Genomic DNA, 20,394 nt, shown 5'->3' with positions numbered 1-20,394 from the left:
TGTGAGAGTAGAGTCTGGGAGGCCTGTGGGCAGGGTGCTAGGGTGTGAGAGTAGAGTCTGGGAGGCCTGTGGGCAGGGTGCTAGGGTGTGAGAGTAGAGCCTGGGAGGCCTGTGGGCAGGGTGCTAGGGTGTGAGAGTAGAGTCTGGGAGGCCTGTGGGCAGGGTGCTAGGGTGTGAGAGTAGAGTCTGGGAGGCCTGTGGGCAGGGTGCTAGGGTGTGAGAGTAGAGTCTGGGAGGCCTGTGGGCAGGGTGCTAGGGTGTAAGAGTAGAGTCTGGGAGGCCTGTGGCCAGGGTGCTAGGGTGCGAGAGTAGAGTCTGGGAGGCCTGTGGGCAGGGTGCTAGGGTGCAAGAGTAGAGTCTGGGAGGCCTGTGGGCAGGGTGCTAGGGTGTGAGAGTAGAGTCTAGGAGGCCTGTGGGCAGGGTGCTAGGGTGTGAGAGTAGAGTCTGGGAGGCCTGTGGCCAGGGTGCTAGGGTGTGAGAGTGGAGTCTGGGAGGCCTGTGGGCAGGGTGCTAGGGTGTGAGAGTAGAGTCTGGGAGGCCTGTGGGCAGGGTGCTAGGGTGTGAGAGTAGAGTCTGGGAGGCCTGTGGGCAGGGTGCTAGGGTGTGAGAGTAGAGTCTGGGAGGCTGTGGGCAGGGTGCTAGGGTGTGAGAGTAGAGTCTGGGAGGCCTGTGGGCAGGGTGCTAGAGTGTGAGAGTAGAGTCTGGGAGGCCTGTGGGCAGGGTGCTAGGGTGTGAGAGTAGAGTCTGGGAGGCTGTGGGCAGGGTGCTAGGGTGTGAGAGTAGAGTCTGGGAGGCCTGTGGGCAGGGTGCTAGGGTGTGAGAGTAGAGTCTGGGAGGCCTGTGGGCAGGGTGCTAGGGTGTGAGAGTAGAGTCTGGGAGGCTGTGGGCAGGGTGCTAGGGGGTGAGAGTAGAGTCTGGGAGGCCTGTGGGCAGGGTGCTAGGGTGTGAGAGTAGAGTCTGGGAGGCCTGTGGGCAGGGTGCTAGGGGGTGAGAGTAGAGTCTGGGAGGCCTGTGGGCAGGGTGCTAGGGTGTGAGAGTAGAGTCTGGGATGCTGTGGGCAGGGTGCTAGGGTGTGAGAGTAGAGTCTGGGATGCTGTGGGCAGGGTGCTGCTTCCCACAATGTGCATGAGAACAAGAGCTTGCACTGATGGAGTGGATGGTCTTGGGTTTTGGGAAGAGGTTGGTCCAAGCACCTCTTCGTTTGCTTGTGGAGTTAAAGGAAGAGACTGACGCAGATGCCTGGGGGCACTGACACTCGTGATGAGAAAGGGGCACAGTGAGCCAACTGTATTCATTAAGTCAGTTTTCAATTTGGGATTGAAGTTTGCCACCACTAAAGTGGAAGGACTCAATATTGGTCAGAAGAAAATTGAGACAGACTGCTGACACCCATGATTGGACATGATGCGTGCACGATCCTAGAAGGCGATTATCAGATGGCAACGATACTTCAAGGTGCAGCAGGAAGAAGGGACGATGTCCTGTCCAGTCAGTAGGAGCCACAGAGCTTCCATGTAGAGGCTGAAGATTACTGGGGCAAGTTAGCCCAACTGGCCCACAGGTCATCAGAAACAGCCACTCAGGCTGGACATGTGTGCAGATGGTAGACACCAGCCTGAAGACTGGTTAAAATGCCACTGTCTTCCAGATAGCGCTTAAGCAGTGGTACTTTAGGCAACAAGGGAAACAACTAGTCTTGGCATGTAGGTGCTGACTAGCCCTGACTTCAGACTTGCACTGGTTTGTGTAAGTTATGTATTATCAGACTAAAGGCGACATCGCTTGTGTGCTAGGAGCAGCTCACATTGATGCTGTCCAGACCTGTGCACTTCGGGCATCCCTAGCAGTAGGCTCATAGGGATACAGAAGAGACTTGAGCACCTGAGAGTGGTGTATGTAAGGTCAAACTCATGCAGGCGTGTTTAAGGAAACCTGGAGTTCCCCAGGTGCACATCGTTGGTGGCCTGAAAATACGCTTGCGTAAACTCACACTGACTCACCCCAAATGTTCACACTCGAGAACCACGAAAAGGAAGCTCACACTGATCCAGAAATCGAATGCACTTCGAGACCACCCTCAGTAAACCCACACTGAAACCGTCCTGAGATGCCCATTCAGACACCACGAGTAGCATCTCACTCATAGAGAGTGCAAGAGCACGTTGATGTGCTGCTGAGGCACACGTTCGGGTATTAGCACGAGCAAGCTTCCACTCAAGGAGAACGGATGTGCATTCATTCTCAGCAACCAATAGGAATACCTTCACACAGATGGAAAGCTCTGATAGCCAGTAAGGCGTCACTAGGAGTATTCGGGCACCGGTGGAGAGCTCACAAGTGATAAATTCAGCGTAAGGCATTGCTGATGTGCATAGGATTCGGTGAAACTGAGATGAGCTCACATTGCTGGATAACGGATGTGCACTCTCATCTACAAATAGTAGTAATTTCACACAGACGGAAATCTCAAATGAATAGTCATCCATCACTAGAAGAAAGCTCTCACTAAAATTACACACACAGTGGGGTGAATCTACGCTGCCGGAGAGCTCACAAGCACATTCAGACGCTGCCAGCAGTGAACTCACCACAAGGCAGTGTTTACGTGCATATGTTAGAATGACACTAGTCGTAAGCTCGGACAGATAGAGAACAGATGCGAACGTTGAAATTAGACTTGTAGTAAGCTCACACTGAAAGACAGCTAATGTGCACTAGCAGTGACGGGGAGCTGCTATGCACATTCCGCTACAACGTGAAATAATCTCTCTGAGAGCTGATTTACCTAGTTATTGTGTTATGGGGCACAAGAAATGTGAGAGATAGGCACACATTTTATGGTTTTCAGTAAGCTGGTAGCTTTGAGGAGCTACGTAGGTCCCTTTATGGTATTTCGCATGGTCTTAATCTACTTAACCCCTTCCATGCTCAGGACGGCTCCCGGCTGTCATGAGTCACGGTAGTCGTGTGCTCATGACGGCCGGGAGCCGTCCGACCGTTGCCGCTCCGCCCACGCGCGGCAAATTCCCCGCCTGTGCTGGCGAATCAATTAGTGGGCGGAGTTCGGACGGCTCCCGGCCGTCATGAGCACACACCCACCGTGATTTATGACGGCCAGGAGCCGTCCTGAGCGCCACGCCCAGCCCCGCCCCCCCTCGCACTGCGGCGGAATTTGCCCCGCATGGAAGGGGTTAACTGGTAACTGCACTGGGTTGTCCAATCAGAAGTATTTTCTTTAAAGTTCATGGTCCTGAAGCCCTTGTGGCAAGCTCACACAGATGAAGAGTCAACCTACACACACAGAACTGCACTCACATGGCACTGTTATCTCACACTGATGGAGTGTTGAAGTGTATTGTGGGATATTCCTCGGAAGAGGAGACCACATTGATTGGTTGCTAGCTTAGCATGATGTGACTGGGACACGCCCCTCTGGTTTAACCCTGCTTCCTCTCTCCCTGCAGTGCTTGCCTGCTGGCTCACCCTGTGTGCAGCCGAGTCCCTGCTCTCCTGCCCGTCTCCCTGCACGTGCAACAGCAGTAGCCTGGAAGTAGACTGCAGCGGCCTGGGGCTCTCCATCATCCCCTCGGACATCCCGCCTGAAACGCGCACCCTCCTGCTCTTGAACAATAAACTGAGCAGCCTGCCCAGCCTGGCCTTCGCCAACCTCTCTGCCCTGCACCGCTTGGACCTCTCCAACAACTACCTGGACCAGCTGCCCCCAGAGGTCTTCGGCGAACTGGCCAACCTGACAGAACTGCGCCTGCGCAACAACAGCATCCGCAGCCTGGAGAAGACTTTGCTGCAGCGGACTGTGCTCCTGCGCCGGCTTGACCTCTCGCTCAACGGGCTCTCGCAGCTGCCCACCGGCCTCTTCGATGACCTCCAGGCCCTCCGCCTGCTCTCGCTGCGCTCCAACCGCCTGCAGAACCTGGACAGAGTGACCTTCGAGGCCTTGGTCAACCTGCAGCAGATCCAGCTGGGGGACAACCCGTGGGAGTGCGACTGCAACCTGCGCGAGTTCAAGCACTGGATGGAGTGGTTTTCTTATCGAGGTAACCTGGGCGCTTCCTTACCCGCTGGTTCTTACGCAAGTCTTGCGAGAAGGCTAGGACAGGTCTAGGTGAACCCTAGGGAAGGCCAGTGCTAGGGTACCTGCCCATACCTCTAGGGCAGTAAAATAGGAGACGTGGTGAGCTGGCTTTAGACTAACATGCTTCAGTCAACTAGTTTGGGAGGTTTCACTTCCGGATTAGTAAATAGGCAAAGTAGGCACCGATCTATGGGCTCCACTCCTTTTAGGGACTCCACAACAATGGATCAAAATAATATTGATTTGATCTTGAAAGACACTTACAAGCAAGCTTTCTTAAATATTGTTTCCAAAAGATAGAAAAAAATTTATCATCTCAAAGAAGAGAAAACTTTACATTAAAGACTCTATTGCGAAAATACAGTATTAATGTAAATGTACCCATTAATAACTTGAAGTACATAAGCCAGAGTCATCAGATTCACATAACAGTTTGTCTCTTAAAAGCTCATCTTCTTGCACCTGTCAGTTTGTAAAAAAAATCTGGTGCATTGGGTATTAGGAGATAATTTGCGAGGGGGGGCCCAGCATTTCGACTTCCCTGGGGCTTCCACCGAGTTTAATCCGGCACTGGGAGTTTTGCATGATGCTTCCAGCTGACCAAGAGAGCATCTTCTAGTGAAAGGACACGGTCGGACATATCTGGGGTGGCTCTTCGGAGTCAACAGCTCGTGTCAATCTACAGTGCCTGCTCTTTGTAGGTGAGAGGTAGGGATACCTCAGACTGATCTCTGGTGATGATGAAGCTGATGCTTGTGGAATGCCTGGAATTGTTATTATTAGCCTCTAGCAACCAAAGACAACACACCACTGCTGAGGTCTTGTGAAAAAAGCATCTTCAGACTGCTACAGGCATGATATGTTTTAGTCAGGCCGTGTGTTTTGATACCTGTTTTAATGTTTGTGGGTTTTCATGCTTTGCTCTACATTTTAAAGTACAGACTTTGAAAAAAGTTAGCAAGCACTTTGGCTCCAAGACTTCATTTTCTTGTTGGAATTAACTAGGGCAGGTTTGTACAGGATTAGAGCTGGAGACCCTGCAAAGGTGTCCTTCCTCTGCGAAATCCCAGCCAATCTAAACACTCCATAAGCACAGGCGTGGAGAAATATCAGTACATCACCTGCAACAGCTAGCACTGATTCACATGCGGTAACATCTAGTGCTAGGGCGTCGCCTGTACCAGCTAGCACTGATTCACATGCGGTAACATCTAGTGCTAGGGCGTCGCCTGTACCAGCTAGCACTGATTCACATGCGGTAACATCCAGCGCTAGGGCGTCGCCTGTACCAGCTAGCACTGATTCACATGCGGTAACATCCAGCGCCAGGGCGTCGCCTGTACCAGCTAGCACTAATTCACATGCGGTAATATCTAGTGCTAGGGCGTCGCCTGTACCAGCTAGCACTAATTCACATGCAGTAACATCTAGTGCTAGGGCGTCGCCTGTACCAGCTAGCACTAATTCACATGCAGTAACATCTAGTGCTAGGGCGTCGCCTGTACCAGCTAGCACTGATTCACATGCGGTAACATCCAGCGCTAGGGCGTCGCCTGTACCAGCTAGCACTGATTCACATGCGGTAACATCCAGCGCCAGGGCGTCGCCTGTACCAGCTAGCACTAATTCACATGCGGTAATATCTAGTGCTAGGGCGTCGCCTGTACCAGCTAGCACTATTTCACATGCAGTAACATCTAGTGCTAGGGCGTCGCCTGTACCAGCTAGCACTAATTCACATGCAGTAACATCTAGTGCTACGGCATCGCCTGTACCAGCTAGCACTGATTCACATGCGGTAACATCCAGCGCCAGGGCGTCGCCTGTACCAGCTAGCACTAATTCACATGCAGTAACATCTAGTGCTAGGGCGTCACCTGTACCAGCTAGCACTGATTCACATGCGGTAACATCTAGTGCTAGGGCGTCGCCTGTACCAGCTAGCACTGATTCACATGCGGTAACATCCAGCGCTAGGGCGTCACCTGTACCAGCTAGCACTGATTCACATGCGGTAACATCCAGCACTAGGGCGTCACCTGTACCAACTAGCACTGATTCACATGCGGTAACATCCAGCGCTAGGGCGTCGCCTGTACCAACTAGCACTGATTCACATGCGGTAACATCCAGCGCTAGGGCGTCGCCTGTACCAGCTAGAACTAATTCACATGCGGTAACATCCAGCGCTAGGGCGTCCCCTGTACCAGCTAGCACTAATTCACATGCGGTAACATCCAGCGCTAGGGCGTCGCCTGTACCAGCTAGCACTAATTCACATGCGGTAACATCTAGTGCTAGGGCGTCGCCTGTACCAGCTAGCACTAATTCACATGCGGTAACATCTAGTGCTAGGGCGTCGCCTGTACCAGCTAGCACTAATTCACATGCGGTAACATCTAGTGCTAGGGCGTCACCTGTACCAGCTAGCAGTAATTCACATGCGGTAACATCCAGCGCTAGGGCGTCGCCTGTACCAGCTAGCACTGATTCACATGCAGTAACATCTAGTGCTAGGGCGTCGCCTGTACCAGCTAGCACTGATTCACATGCGGTAACATCTAGTGCTAGGGCGTCACCTGTACCAGCTAGCACTGATTCACATGAGGTAACATCCAGCACTAGGGCGTCACCTGTACCAGCTAGCACTGATTCACATGCGGTAACATCCAGCGCTAGGGCGTCGCCTGTACCAGCTAGCACTGATTCACATGCGGTAACATACAGCGCTAGGGCGTCCCCTGTACCAGCTAGTACTAATTCACATGCGGTAACATCCAGCGCTAGGGCGTCCTCTTTACCAGCTAGCACTAATTCACATGCGGTAACATCCAGCGCTGGGGCGTCGCCTGTACCAGCTAGCACTAATTCACATGCAGTAACATCTAGTGCTAGGGCGTCGCCTGTACCAGCTAGCACTAATTCACATGCAGTAACATCTAGTGCTAGGGCGTCGCATGTACCAGCTAGCACTAATTCACATGCGGTAACATCTAGTGCTAGGGCGTCGCCTGTACCAGCTAGCACTAATTCACATGCGGTAACATCCAGCGCTAGGGCGTCACCTGTACCAGCTAGCACTAATTCACATGTGGTAACATCCAGCGCCAGGGCGTCGCCTGTACCAGCTAGCACTAATTCACATGCAGTAACATCTAGTGCTAGGGCATCGCCTGTACCAGCTAGCACTAATTCACATGCGGTAACATCCAGCGCAGCTAGCACTCATTCACATGCGGTAACATCCAGCACCAGGGCGTCGCCTGTACCAGCTAGCACTAATTCACATGCAGTAACATCTAGTGCCAGGGCGTCGCCTGTACCAGCTAGCACTAATTCACATGCAGTAACATCTAGTGCTAGGGCATCGCCTGCACCAGCTAGCACTAATTCACATGCAGTAACATCTAGTGCTATGGCGTCGCCTGTACCAGCTAGCACTAATTCACATGCAGTAACATCTAGTGCTAGGGCGTCGCCTGTACCAGCTAGCACTAATTCACATGCAGTAACATCTAGTGCTAGGGCGTCGCCTGTACCAGCTAGCACTAATTCACATGCAGTAACATCTAGTGCCAGGGCGTCGCCTGTACTAGCTAGCACTGATTCACATGCGGTAACATCCAGCCCTAGGGCTTCACCTGTACCAGCTAGCACTAATTCACATGCGGTAACATCCATCACCAGGGCGTCGTCTGTACCAGCTAGCACTAATTCACATGCGGTATCATCCAGCGCCAGGGCGTCGCCTGTACCAGCTAGCACTAATTCACATGCAGTAACATCTAGTGCTAGGGCGTCGCCTGTACCAGCTAGCACTAATTCACATGCAGTAACATTTAGTGCTAGAGCGTCGCCTGTACCAGCTAGCACTAATTCATATGCAGTAACATCTAGTCCTAGGGCGTCGCCTGTACCAGCTAGCACTAATTCACATGCGGTGACATCCAGCGCTACGGCATCGCATGTACCAGCTAGCACTAATTCACATACAGTAACATCTAGTGCTAGGGAATTTCCTGTACCAGCTAGCACTAATTTACATGCAGTGACATCCAGCGCCGGGGCATCGCCTGTACCAGCTAGCACTAATTCACATGCGGTAACATCCAGCGCCAGGGCATCGCCTGTACCAGCTAACACTAATTCACATGCGGTAACATCTAGCGGTAGGGCGTCGCATGTACCAGCTAGCACTAAATAACATGAGGTAACATCCAGCACTAGGGCGTCGCCTGTACCAGCTAGCACTAATTCACATGCGGTGATATCCAGCGCTACGGCATCGCCTGTACCAGCTAGCACTAATTCACATGTGGTAACATCTAGTGCTAGGGCATTGCCTGTACCAGCTAGCAGTAATTCACACGAGGTAACATGCAGCACCAGGGCATCACCTGTACCAGCTAGCACTAATTCACATGCAGTAACATCTAGTGCTAGGGTGTCGCCTGTACGAGCTAGCACTAATTCACATGTGGTAACATCTAGTGCTAGGGCATTGCCTGTACCAGCTAGCACTAATTCACATGCGGTAACATCTAGCGCTAGGGCGTCGCCTGTACCAGCTAGCACTAATTCACATGCAGTAACATCTAGTGCTAGGGCGTCGCCTGTACCAGCTAGCACTGATTCACATGCGGTAACATCCAGCACTAGGGCGTCGCCTGTACCAGCTAGCACTGATTCACATGCGGTAACATCCAGCGCCAGGGCGTCGCCTGTACCAGCTAGCACTAATTCACATGCAGTAACATCTAGTGCTAGGGTGTCGCCTGTACGAGCTTGCACTAATTCACATGTGGTAACATCTAGTGCTAGGGCATTGCCTGTACCAGCTAGCACTAATTCACATGCGGTAACATCTAGCGCTAGGGCGTCGCCTGTACGAGATAGCTCTAGTTCTCAACCTAAAGCAGCTAGCACTAGGCCACTCACTGCCACAGCTAGAGATAGTGCATCACCTGAAACAGTTAGTCCTGCTTAACCACCTGTAAGAACTAGCTCTAGTTCATAACTTGTGACACCAAGCACTAATTCAACACCTGGAACAGCTGGAGCTAGTTCACCACCTGTAACAATCAGCTATAGCTCACAACTTGTAACACCTGTCACTAATTCACAACCTGGAACAGGTTCTGTTAGCTGCCACCTATAACACCCAGCAGTAGCACAGTAAAATAACGGGAGAAGTGGATGGTGAGAGAGGAATGGAGGCAGAGGCAGTGTGTGTGAGAGAGACAACGTGATTTTTAATCAAAATGTGTGACATTACTGTGATTTTGCGATAATGGTTTGTGGAACGAAAAATAAATAAGGAATAAAGTAAAAGTGAGTGGGAGTGACAGAAAGAGGCCGAGAGAAAGATAGGGGTTGAGGAGGTGAAAAGTTCGAGAATACGAAGGCGAGGTAGGGAGACAGAAAGACTAGAGAGAAAGAGGGCAAAGAGAGCGATAAAGACGGAGAGACAAAGAGGAGGTGTGAGAGGGGGAAAGGCAAGGTGACCGACATAGAAAAAGAGAGAGAGCGAGAGCATGGCTGAAATATTTGTTGGAATAAAAATCACTGCCTGAGGAAGTACCCATCACAGCCTTTGGGATTTGTAATCCTGGACAGCTGTTGGCCTTGTTGTTAGCTGAGTTGGCCTTTATTGGTGGCATTAAGATCTGATCATCTCTTTTCTCTCCTGGTTCAGGGGGTAAGGTGGATGAGCTGCAGTGCACGCTGCCCAAAGAGCTACGTGGGAGGGACATGCGCATGGTGCCCATGGAGATGTTCAACTACTGCACCCAACTGGAGGATGAGAACAGCCCGTTGGTGGTGGATCGGCCCGAAACCCCCTGCAGCAAGAGCAGCATTTCACCCCCGGAGTCCAAGTCGGACCATGTGCCACCCACCGAGTGTCCGCAGAGACAGAGGTACCGGCCGGTGAGCGTGCGGCGTGCCATTGGCACTGTCATCATCGCCGGTGTGGTGTGCGGCATTGTGTGCATCATGATGGTTGTGGCAGCGGCCTACGGATGCATCTATGCCTCCCTCATGGCCAAGTACCACCGGGAGCTGAAGAAAAGGCAGCCACTCATGAGCGATACCGAGGGGGAGAATGAGGAACAGAAGCAGATCTCATCTGTGGCATGAATAAATCTCCCACAAGACTTTGTGTGGGGCAAGTGATATCACCACTCTTCGAAAGGAAATGACTGATGAGCAATCGTGTGGCACTGTTGCCCTGGTTATAGCTTCCCCTGGTCATTCCCCCTTTTTTCTTTTTAGAGAGGCCTCTTCAGTGCTCCGGATTCAGCGTAACACTCACCCGGCACATGTTGGAACAGGACACGGGGCAGCATGGATTACCACTATCATTCCAACCACAGGTCAATGGTAGCACACAACACTCTGAACGGCACAGCTGTTTGCAGTCACCTTTAACTTCCAGGTCAACCAGGTTCACAACCATCCTTGGTTGGCATGACTCAAGAGTTGTCTGTGGAGGAAAGTACCTAGGGCATGGTCTTTAAAATAGGATGCAGGTATGTATCCGTATCCATGTGGGCACATTTATCAGCCATAACGCCACCATTGTGGCTGTAACACGCTACTTCTCAAGTAGGCTCTCTCTGAAGAATACATAGTTGGGGAGCAGCTGGAAGGAGTACAAAAGGACCTTTACGATGGAGAGAGACGAGTACGCGAGTGGTTGATTATGGTGAAATCTGGTACGTCTATGGAGCTCAGTGTTATGAACCTGCCTCCTCTTCTCAGCACAACACTTCATAAGAGGACAATGGCAAAAACCAACCAAAACAAATTTTAACCCATTACTTTTGGGATGCAAGGCCTTGGGGTAGGGTTTTTAGGTAGAAGTAGAACCTTCTAAATATTTGTGTGTGTCACAAGGAGGAAAGGGCTAATTCTGGCATCATATGCAAGGATAGTGAAAAGCCCCAATCTATAGAACAAAGACCTCATGCATTCAGTGCTATGTCACCGTTATATCCTATGTTCATTTGTTACCTCCCTTGTTGTGCCTCGGCTTATCTCCATCCATGCACAAGGAATAAGGAGACCATCTTCTTTGAACAACATGCTTAGAGACTCCAGCGACCCCATCCCTTCCTCTTTTGTCACTAACACCCGACTCACCATGGTTCACAGGACATTCCATGCCCTCTTCCTCATCTGAAGAACATCTCTCTCTGTTTATTTTCTCATTTGAGACATGGTAGCCATGTCTCAAATGAACTTGTTGCATTTCTAAGACAGATCTGTACAGACATAGAACTCTATTTTAATTGCAAGCTAATTGTATGTGTTGGAAAAAGTGCAGAGGTGGGAGAGTACACTTGGGGGATATGGTTGGAAAAAGATGGTCAAAGATCAATTCAGTCCTATCCCTGCATGATCTGCTTTCCTCCAAACAAAGCGAATACTGGTAAAGTAACACACGACTGTCTTTTCTCGAATGCCAATAGAATGTTTTTGTTCATCTACATATTATATTGAAAATGTTTTGTATAAGCCTTGCAGGAAGATGATCCATGGTCTCTTGGTTAGCTACACACTATAGGTAATATTTCCTAACTGGTTGGATTCTTCTTCTATTTTTTTGTTCCTTATTTGAAAATTCGTATAATTTATTTCAGAAAATGCTCCTTCCCTGAAAGTCAAGTGAATTGCTTTATGATTTTCACATCTGCCAAGCAGCATCCACACACCGAGTATATCTGAATCACCCTTATTCGGTATCAAGAGAGGGACACAAAGGTGATAGTCCATAGAGAGGAATAAAGAGAGTTTAGTTGCCTGGCCTATCACTTGATTTGTACTCTAGGGAAATTGCCCCAAAATGGATGCCCCGTGCAATGCTTTAAATGAAATGTGTGGCTATAAAAGTGTTTTTTAGCAATTCCATGTAGATAAAGGAAAAGGGGAGAAGCTCCGTACGTGCACACTGATCGTGCAAGCAGATATCCATATAAATCTACTGGTTTAGCACTTAACATGCCTGTCCAGTTGAGTGGCAGACTGTGTCTTTTCTGCAATGACAATCTTTTGGGATCTCGGATCCTGGGTGTAACTTTAGTTGCATTAGAGATGATTTTGATGTCTTCAGCAAAAACTAATTTAAAATAGTGGCTGGCTGAATCATTGAGGATGCAAGTGAATAGAGAGGATTTTAGTGAGTTGCTAGACAGATGATGCGAAACGTCCCCTCAGACAAGTAGGAGAATGACACTTTCCTCCCTTCTGAGCAGCATTAAGGGTTCTTGGAAGCCTCTATGAGGAGTGTGTTCTGGTACAACACATTTTGGGACCAGAATAAAGTTTGTTGGTAATGGTAAATGTTTCTCTTTCTTGCGAAAGTGCTTAAGTGATAGTATGTTGGATTAAATTCCATGAGCTGTTAATCGTCTGGATTTCACACTTCGATGATTTTCCATTGACATCCACCTCTGATTTAGACCTTAACCCAATCTACTGCCATGACCGAGATCCAACTCACCATACATTTTTCATATGTCCCTGCAGGAAATTACTTCGGCAGTGTGTGGCACTCAAAACTCTCACCCACGTACTCTCATCAGTGATGCTGTCCCACCTGATAACATGAATCTGTTCTCCACGCCTAAGGAGGAGTCTAGTATTTGCAAGTGCACTCAAATAATCAAGTTTTTTTCTAAAGTCACTATCACATTTAGCCAGAATCTATTTTCTGATGGCTAGTTTTCTGTAGCACCCCTAAGGCAGCAGTATCATATGCTGTAATGCCCTGTTCTCTTGAGCAAAGCTGTGGTCATGCAGGGCCATCCAGAGAGCTTTTCCCTGGTATGAAGGAAAAGTTTCTTCAATATACTTTTCAATAAAACGCTAACTCACATGTGCTGCTGTGTGCCACACTATGGTTGTATGTTGGAACAACGAGTTCCTCAGCAACAACTACCTAAACAACGCTGGAGCTCCTTGTTCCGGAGTCGTTGTTCAGGATGTTTCCCGGTTTTAGAATACATACATGAACACTCGCTGCAAAGTACTATTCGATCCAACATGTAGGACAGTTAAGATAATAGATAAACACAAAAAATAAAAATGCTATTTTTTCTTCATTTTGGCAGCAAAATTATTTCAAATTCCACAATCTGTTTAGGTCGTATGTCAGACGGTTATTTATGCCGCGCTGTATCATCCAAAAATATTACACACGTATTTGACACCTTGTGCGAGGTGCAGGCTGCTATTAACAATAATGCTGGGTTAACTATATACCTGGCTCACTTGAAGAAGCGGCTCCTCCCGCCACTGTGGTCCAGAATGACTATGACTACCAAGAGCCCCAGTCTGGACCAGGCAGCCAGCCAGGCGTCTCGGCAATCATGGTGGGTTTTTGAGTTGCCCAATGGGGAGTGGGGTGCATGGCCTTGCTTTCCGAGTCTGGTCTTTGTTGTTGTACCTTGAGAACTGTTTGATTTCCAAAGATAGGAGGCATAAGGGTGTACGGTGTGACAAAAACAAGAAGTTGTTCACACCACGTGAAAAGAGGCTCACAGAGGAGATCTTGATAACGCACTACCAGGCAGATCACTTTTTACAGAAACCCCTAATGATGGAGAGTCAGGGACCAATTTAAGTGAAAAAGGGCTTGAGTTTGAGCGGTATAATGTGGTGGATAAAGCCGCCTTGTTCTTGGATGCCCATAGGTTTCTCTGCTATACAAGTACATTTGGATTCTGATCCAGAGGCTATTTGCCTAACGTGGTCCAAGATTGAACGGGAGATCAGACTTTTGCATCAGTGGAAGTCTGCTGCCTGCTGATGAGCCTCCAGTGGTATCTGCTCCTGGGGGTCCTTGGTATGCTGCTGCTTGCTCAAAGCCCACCTCTTCTCCAGAGCTTGTGTTGGAAGCCTCTGGAATTTGTTGACTTTGTTGGAGACAACACTAGATACACACTTCCTTCTCCCAGCAGCACCGAAGATCGCTCAAAACTTGGTAGTCCCAGCCTTTCGCGTTAGTGATCCAGATTAATCATGAAGTTGCTTCCGGGCCTTTGGCTCCTACATTGTCTTAACATCAGCGTCTTTTAAGAAAACCATGGAACGTGCAGACTCTGCAGAAACAATCATTTCTCAGAAACCACTAGATATCTTTTGATTTTAAGGGAAAACCATCTCTGTTACAGGAAATGAAAAGGCAGAAGTGTGTCCTAAGGTAGGTACCCTAAGAGCCACAGCTGGACTCAAGACCGGCCACGGGCAAACCGGAGTCAGACACGAACCTCTGTTGCTGCTTTGCGCAATGGGCAGGGAGGGTTTTATTTTCACCTCTGTTAGACCCGTTAACAGAACACGTGGAATGTTTTATACACAGGGAAACACATCACGTGAGAAGAATTCCATTTCTTTCTGGATACTGCTTTGCATTGGGAGACTGAGAGCCTGCTCTTAGGCAAAGGACACCAAAACAAAGCCACAAACCGTGTGGGGTATTCATCCCATCGGGCATACCTTTGTGGGGTGGCTGGAGCCACTAGAGGCACGTTAAGGCAAACGGAGCGAGAGAATGGAAAGAAAAAAAGAGAGAGAAATAATGGAAGGAAAGAGACAAAACAGAAAGAAAACGCAACTGGTTTGAAAATGTTTTGCTGCCAGTGCTGCATCTGGTTCCCGGTCCGGCGGCGGCCCTGAAAGCCTCCTTTCATATGGTGACTACCTCACTTAAGCTTAATACAGATACTGACTCCTTCACTTACAAATCATTGTGTTATAGATTATCGTTAGTTCAATAGAAGCAAAACAAAAATAGCAACACCCAGCATGCATGAGAGAATCAGATGAAAGTTCAGGCCTGGAAACCGTGTCCATAAGAACCTGGAAGTATGCAAAGGCTTTCTTCTGACCCAACAAAATGGATGGCCCTTCTCCCACCTTCAAACCAATATTACCCATACACAAACACAATATAAGGGGCAGATGCTATCTTTAACCAAACAAACCTTACTACACACTTACAGACCGTGTATGTGTCAGTGGAGCAGGACGCTTCTTTTACCCTATGTTTCTGTAGACATAAATACAGTGTAAGAGTCTGCAGAGCATGACCCCACCAACCCTAAGTAGACAGCGGACCAAACACAGCACAAGGGTCTATGAAGCAGGACCCCGCTCCTACTCAAAGTAAACTATCCACCTAAAACACTGTAGGTGTCTGTGGAGAGTAAGTCAGTTCTGACCATAAGTTTACTCCAGCCCCATACACAGTATTGGTATCTCTGAAGCATGATCGTTTTCTTACCACTGGCTTACGATAGACAAGGAGTCATTGGTCCCTATGCCGCAGATGCTTTCTTTTACATGAAGCTCACTACAGACCAAACACCATGCTGACACCTATAGGAAAGCCACTTTATTCTTCGCAACGCTTACCATAGGATTTTGGAAACTGACCAGAGTTCATGTTCTTTTTGATTAAGTGATTCATCTAATCGAAAACCTTTTCCAGACTAAACATCATGTTGATTTTTGGGGGTGGGGGAACTACCCCTTCGCCACCAAAAACATAGGTTTGTCGTGACGCGAGACATTACTGATGTATGTGTGGTGCAGCGTTTCCTTTCAGTTGATAATCCTCTCGTCCGACCCAAGAACAACATTGGATCCCCTGGAGACGGAGTTCCAGCACATCAGAGCCCCGCTTCTTTGGAGATTACTCAAAGAGTGACCTCAACCAAACCAAACCCTTTCTATGCTGAAGACACGGGAACGCTGTAGGCCCGATGTCCTTCCTCACTCAACAAAACTCTTGCACGACTGAAGACATCATAGGCCCTAAGGAGCAGATTTGTTTTACTGACCACAGCCTTCTCTTGACTGAAAACTCTAAACCTGCCTTTGGGGCAGAGATCCTACATTCAAATCTTTTTCTACAGACGACGCAGGTCCCTGTGGGGCAGATGTTCTCTCTCACCATTAAAGAGCTTTGTACTGCATGGCGGCCCTTATGCAGCAGTGTAATTACTCTTGGGTAAGGTATACCCACTCCCTACCTGACGAGTCATTGTCCTCAAACCAGGACATTTTACAAAAAAAGTCTGTAATGAGAAACACCTGGTCATAGGTACGCCTGATGCTTAGCTTTTTAAGGTTTACCTGAGGCGTAGCACCCTAAGGGCTTCCCGTGCTTTGTTTTTAGATCTCCGTCTCCGTCTGTCATCCTAAGGTTGGAGAATTGTAAAAGTCGTGTCAAGGTGGAGACAAGGGTCTCTCAATATATACGGACTGGTCAGCTTTCCATTACTGAGAACCTCAAAGTTACTCTTCCAAGAAACAGAGGGGCATATTTACAAGGCGGCGATAGAAAATTATCTCCGCTTTTGCAGCCGTTTTCGGCTAAAAAGCGGCGATAATTTTATCGCCTAATTAGCAAGGTCACGCTAACGCGTGAAACCTTGCATTAGCGCATCTATTCTTAACGCCCAGCTTTGCATCTCTAATGAGATGCAAAGTGGGCGCTCCTGACCTGACATGACAGGACATTTCTCCTATCATCAAGCCCCACGCTATGAAGAATAGCGGCAAGAAAAGTAGCGATAACCACTGTTATCGCTACTTTCCTTACGCCTGCTTCAGGACTGACTTAGCCATGATATCCTATGGAAGGTGGATATCATGGCTAAGTTTGTGAGTCCCTATCAACAAGCTAACGCCACATTTCGTGAGATTATCGCTGGGTTTCTCACGTTAGGCAGTTAGTGCTAGGATTTTTATTGCTTTTGAGATAAGCGTTGCTAATAGCACGCCATCTCAGTGATTAAAATCCACGCTAGCCAGCGATAATTATCCTAGCGCTAAGTGCGCTTAGTGATAATTATCGCCAGTTGTTGCTGATATGCCCCAGAGCCTCTCATTTCGGCATCCATCTAAAAATGGGAGGAATTCACATTGTTGCAGACTTTTCATATAATGACAACTATATTTTGAACTGCTTCTGGAGTGACCTTGGCTCCCTGAATTCTAAGGAATCTCAGGATTCTCACAGGATCTGCATGGCTTCTGCAAACAAGACTGCATGTCCACAAGAGATTCAGAATAAAATCTTTTTCTAGATATCATGTTGATTTATGAGGAATATTGTCTGACAATTTTGATTGCAAGCCAATTAATATGTTGGTAACATTTTTAAATACTTATTTACAGACGGCTACAACTACTTATTTCAAAAAGTCAAAGTAACCCACTTATCCTTATATTGTGATTGAAAAACATTTTTCTATGGTTACTTGATGAAGTTCCCATATGGCAGAATTGAAAGACACTCTTTTACAAGATGGCTGCCGTACTGCTTGAGAGCTATATATCTATTACTCGTTCTTTGCCTATGGCTCTCCAGCTACATTTGAGTAACTATAAGATGGTAACATGCATTCTTGCTTCTCCAGATCCATCCTCTTGTGTGTGGAGGCATGGTCCATCCTGCTCCAATTGAAATGCTCTCTGGTTTTTGGACGTGGCTTGCCCTTGTGGGATATTTCAGTATGTTCCACATGCATGTGGCTTTCGGTTTGCAGTCACGATCCATGCCTTTTTCTGCTACCGGGACTGAATGAACAGAAAGACCTTGCGAGCATGGTTTATAGCTTTCTGGGCCCCCTTTACACAAGAAGCATGTTTTATATATCGTAAGGTTTTGGCAAACTTCCAGTCATGGCAGTATCGCAGTCACAGGTTCTCTGACACAGTGGTTGGATCCGTCATTGCGCTGGTAGTCCTTTATTGCTAGTTGCATTTGCTCTACTACTTTGCCCTAGTACTGCATGCCCCTGCATGCAAGAACACCATTTAACCAGAAGCTCCCAAAACATGTGTGGTGTATAGGACCACAAAGTCCAAGAGCGGTCAGGCTGGTCGAAGACGTCCTGCAGGACATTCACATGATATGACCTTGAAGTGTTCTGGCACGATATCTACTTGATGTAATCCGGCAGTGCTAGATTAGAGACACTGGACATCAATCCCGGAGAAAGCACTGATCCTGGGAATCACCATGGAGACAGATGTGACCGGGAAAGAATGGGGAAGGCACAGGCAAGAGTGTGGCCAGTCTACACTACTTGTTCTTACTACATATGTTTTTGTGACTTAGAGTAGCATTTCTGATCTCTTCAGCCCCATTCCCTAACAGCCTTGCCTGTGGAGAGAGACACAGCAAGATGAGTGAGGGAAGAGGATTGATGCTTATTTCTTCACAATCCTATCTGTGCTCTTAAGTCTGCCAGATTTCAGTCACCCAGAGCTCTAGCCTCTGAGTGGATCAGAACTATGGCCAGCTGGAAGGGCTCAAGCAGGCGCGTCGGATGCCAGGCTCTCGGCTGACACGTGACTGGCTAGCAGAAGAAATGCCTAGCTGAAAACCTCCCTGTTTTGCTATAGACCTGTGGGTGAAATCTCAACATCCCTGCGAGCCTGAACGAGGGAAGGAAGCCAGGACACCCAGGAGTGCTTCAGGCTACACCGCTCCTCTCTGACTTCTCTCTTTTCTACTCAGTGCCAGACACCCTTTTCCTGAGGATTTGAGCTCTTTATCAAACCCAAATCATCATCAAGGCACAGTTAGGCTGTCCTGCCCTTTGATCTTGCTAAAGCTATAGAGGGGAAGTCATCCCCGCCTGCGAGAGGACCCTTAAACCTTAAGGGCGCAGCTGGAATGCTGGCCTTTTCTAAAGCACATGCCACGCACTGAGTTGCATCCAGGCTCTTAAATAATAGGTATTTTCGTTACTCATCAGAAAGGCACTCATGTTATCAACATCAGAAGGATCCATGGAAGACCATTTAAACAAGTGACTATTAGGTTTCACACTGATCTCTTGAGCAAGCACTCAGTCAACTACCCTGTCTTACTGTGCAGCTGGAGAAACAAAGGGTTAGGTACATGGCAGTTGTCAAGCAGCTACAAAACTACATAACCCCTCCACATCCCCAAGACTAAAACTCATTCCTGAAGAAGGGGTGTTTCTTTGTGTGTTTGTTTTTTCTGTCTGTTCTATGCACCCAATAGTGCATCTTGACTGAGCTGGTGGTGAGGGCCCTGTCCAGGCACCACCAAGGAGCTGCCAGGGCTCCCGCGTCTCCCAGTTTCGTAGTCCTGCTCCTGGGGGGGCTCTTGGTTTTATTTTTGCTGATTTTATGTGTGAGACTGTTCGAAAGAGAGCTGTAATTTGTCAAACTGTTCTTTGCCCTTTCCGTAACATTCTGATGTCATTGTTCTGTGTCCGAATGATAATAAAGATTGTATTTCTGTAGTGTCCTGTGGCTGTCTCATCAATGGCTTTGTTGTGTCAATGATAAGATTCCACCAATGGGTATCGCCTCCACCACCAATGCACCCAACCTTTGCATCAATGATAATATTCTACAAATGGCACTAGGTGAGTGGGTCAGAAATGAAAACATCCTCTCGCCCATCCACGGAGGATTCAGAGAATGATTTTCAATAATCAACCAGATTTTCACTTTCTTCCACAAAATGTATAAATTTAGCACAGGTAAAAAAAAATGTCTCTATGCGATGCTTGCTTTTTAGGTTGCGCCTACACAGAGCGCATGCGCTGCATAGGAGGACCTTTAGCCATTGCTCTGCTCTTTTTGGAAGCACATACTTGTACTTGTGGCGGCATCCACCTAGCAGGAGCGGTCAGGGACGCGCCCACAAGCACGAGTATGTGCTTCCAAAAAGAGTCAACTGCGCGTGCACGCACCACTCCCGGGCCAGCAAACACATGATTGCAGTGCCAGCAGTGTGGTTTGCTTTTACTGTGACAAGCACGCGTGTGCTTTAAAATAGCAGCATTATTTATTCACTCGTGCATGGCCATCATTTACTATGTGATATGCTTTTACTGTGACAATTTTCTCATCACTTCTTCCCTCGTGCTCTATCTTGCTTTCTTTTTTTTATCATTCACTCTGTGTTTTGCTTTTACCTTTTCTCACTATTTGTCACCACCACCACCACCGCCACTACCACGTCCACCACCACATCCATCACCACCCCCACGTCCACCACCACCACGTCCACCACCACCACCATGTCCACCACCACGCCCACCACCACCACGTCCACCACCATGTTCACCACCACCACGTCCACCACCACCACTTCCACCACATCCACCACCACGTCCACCAACAACAAGGCCACCACCACCACCATATCCACCACCACCACATCTACCACCACCACATCCACCACCACCACCACGTCCACCACCACCACCAAGTCCACCACCACGTCCACCACTACATTCACC

General features: G+C 48.5%; 2 protein-coding genes across 9 annotated transcripts in view; one reads left to right on the top strand and one right to left on the bottom strand.

Moving 5' to 3' along the window:
• Nucleotides 1-19,386, top strand: part of LRTM2 (leucine rich repeat transmembrane protein 2) — a 69,213-nt gene extending 49,827 nt beyond the window's left edge. For all 3 annotated transcript variants that reach the window (XM_085652205.1, XM_085652207.1, XM_085652206.1), the window contains 2 exons: nucleotides 3,465-4,055; nucleotides 9,789-19,386. In XM_085652205.1, the coding sequence (XP_085508331.1) occupies nucleotides 3,465-4,055; nucleotides 9,789-10,231 (1,034 nt within the window). In that variant the 3' untranslated portion in view covers nucleotides 10,232-19,386. The remainder of the gene's footprint in view (nucleotides 1-3,464; nucleotides 4,056-9,788) is intronic.
• The window catches only part of CACNA2D4 (calcium voltage-gated channel auxiliary subunit alpha2delta 4), a 1,002,329-nt gene that overhangs the window by 300,422 nt on the left and 681,513 nt on the right, over nucleotides 1-20,394 (bottom strand). The window lies entirely within an intron of this gene.

This window comes from Triturus cristatus, chromosome 4_1 (genome assembly GCF_964204655.1).
Source record: "Triturus cristatus chromosome 4_1, aTriCri1.1, whole genome shotgun sequence".
Lineage (NCBI taxonomy): Eukaryota > Metazoa > Chordata > Amphibia > Caudata > Salamandridae > Triturus > Triturus cristatus.
This window is presented reverse-complemented; position numbering and strand designations above follow the sequence as displayed.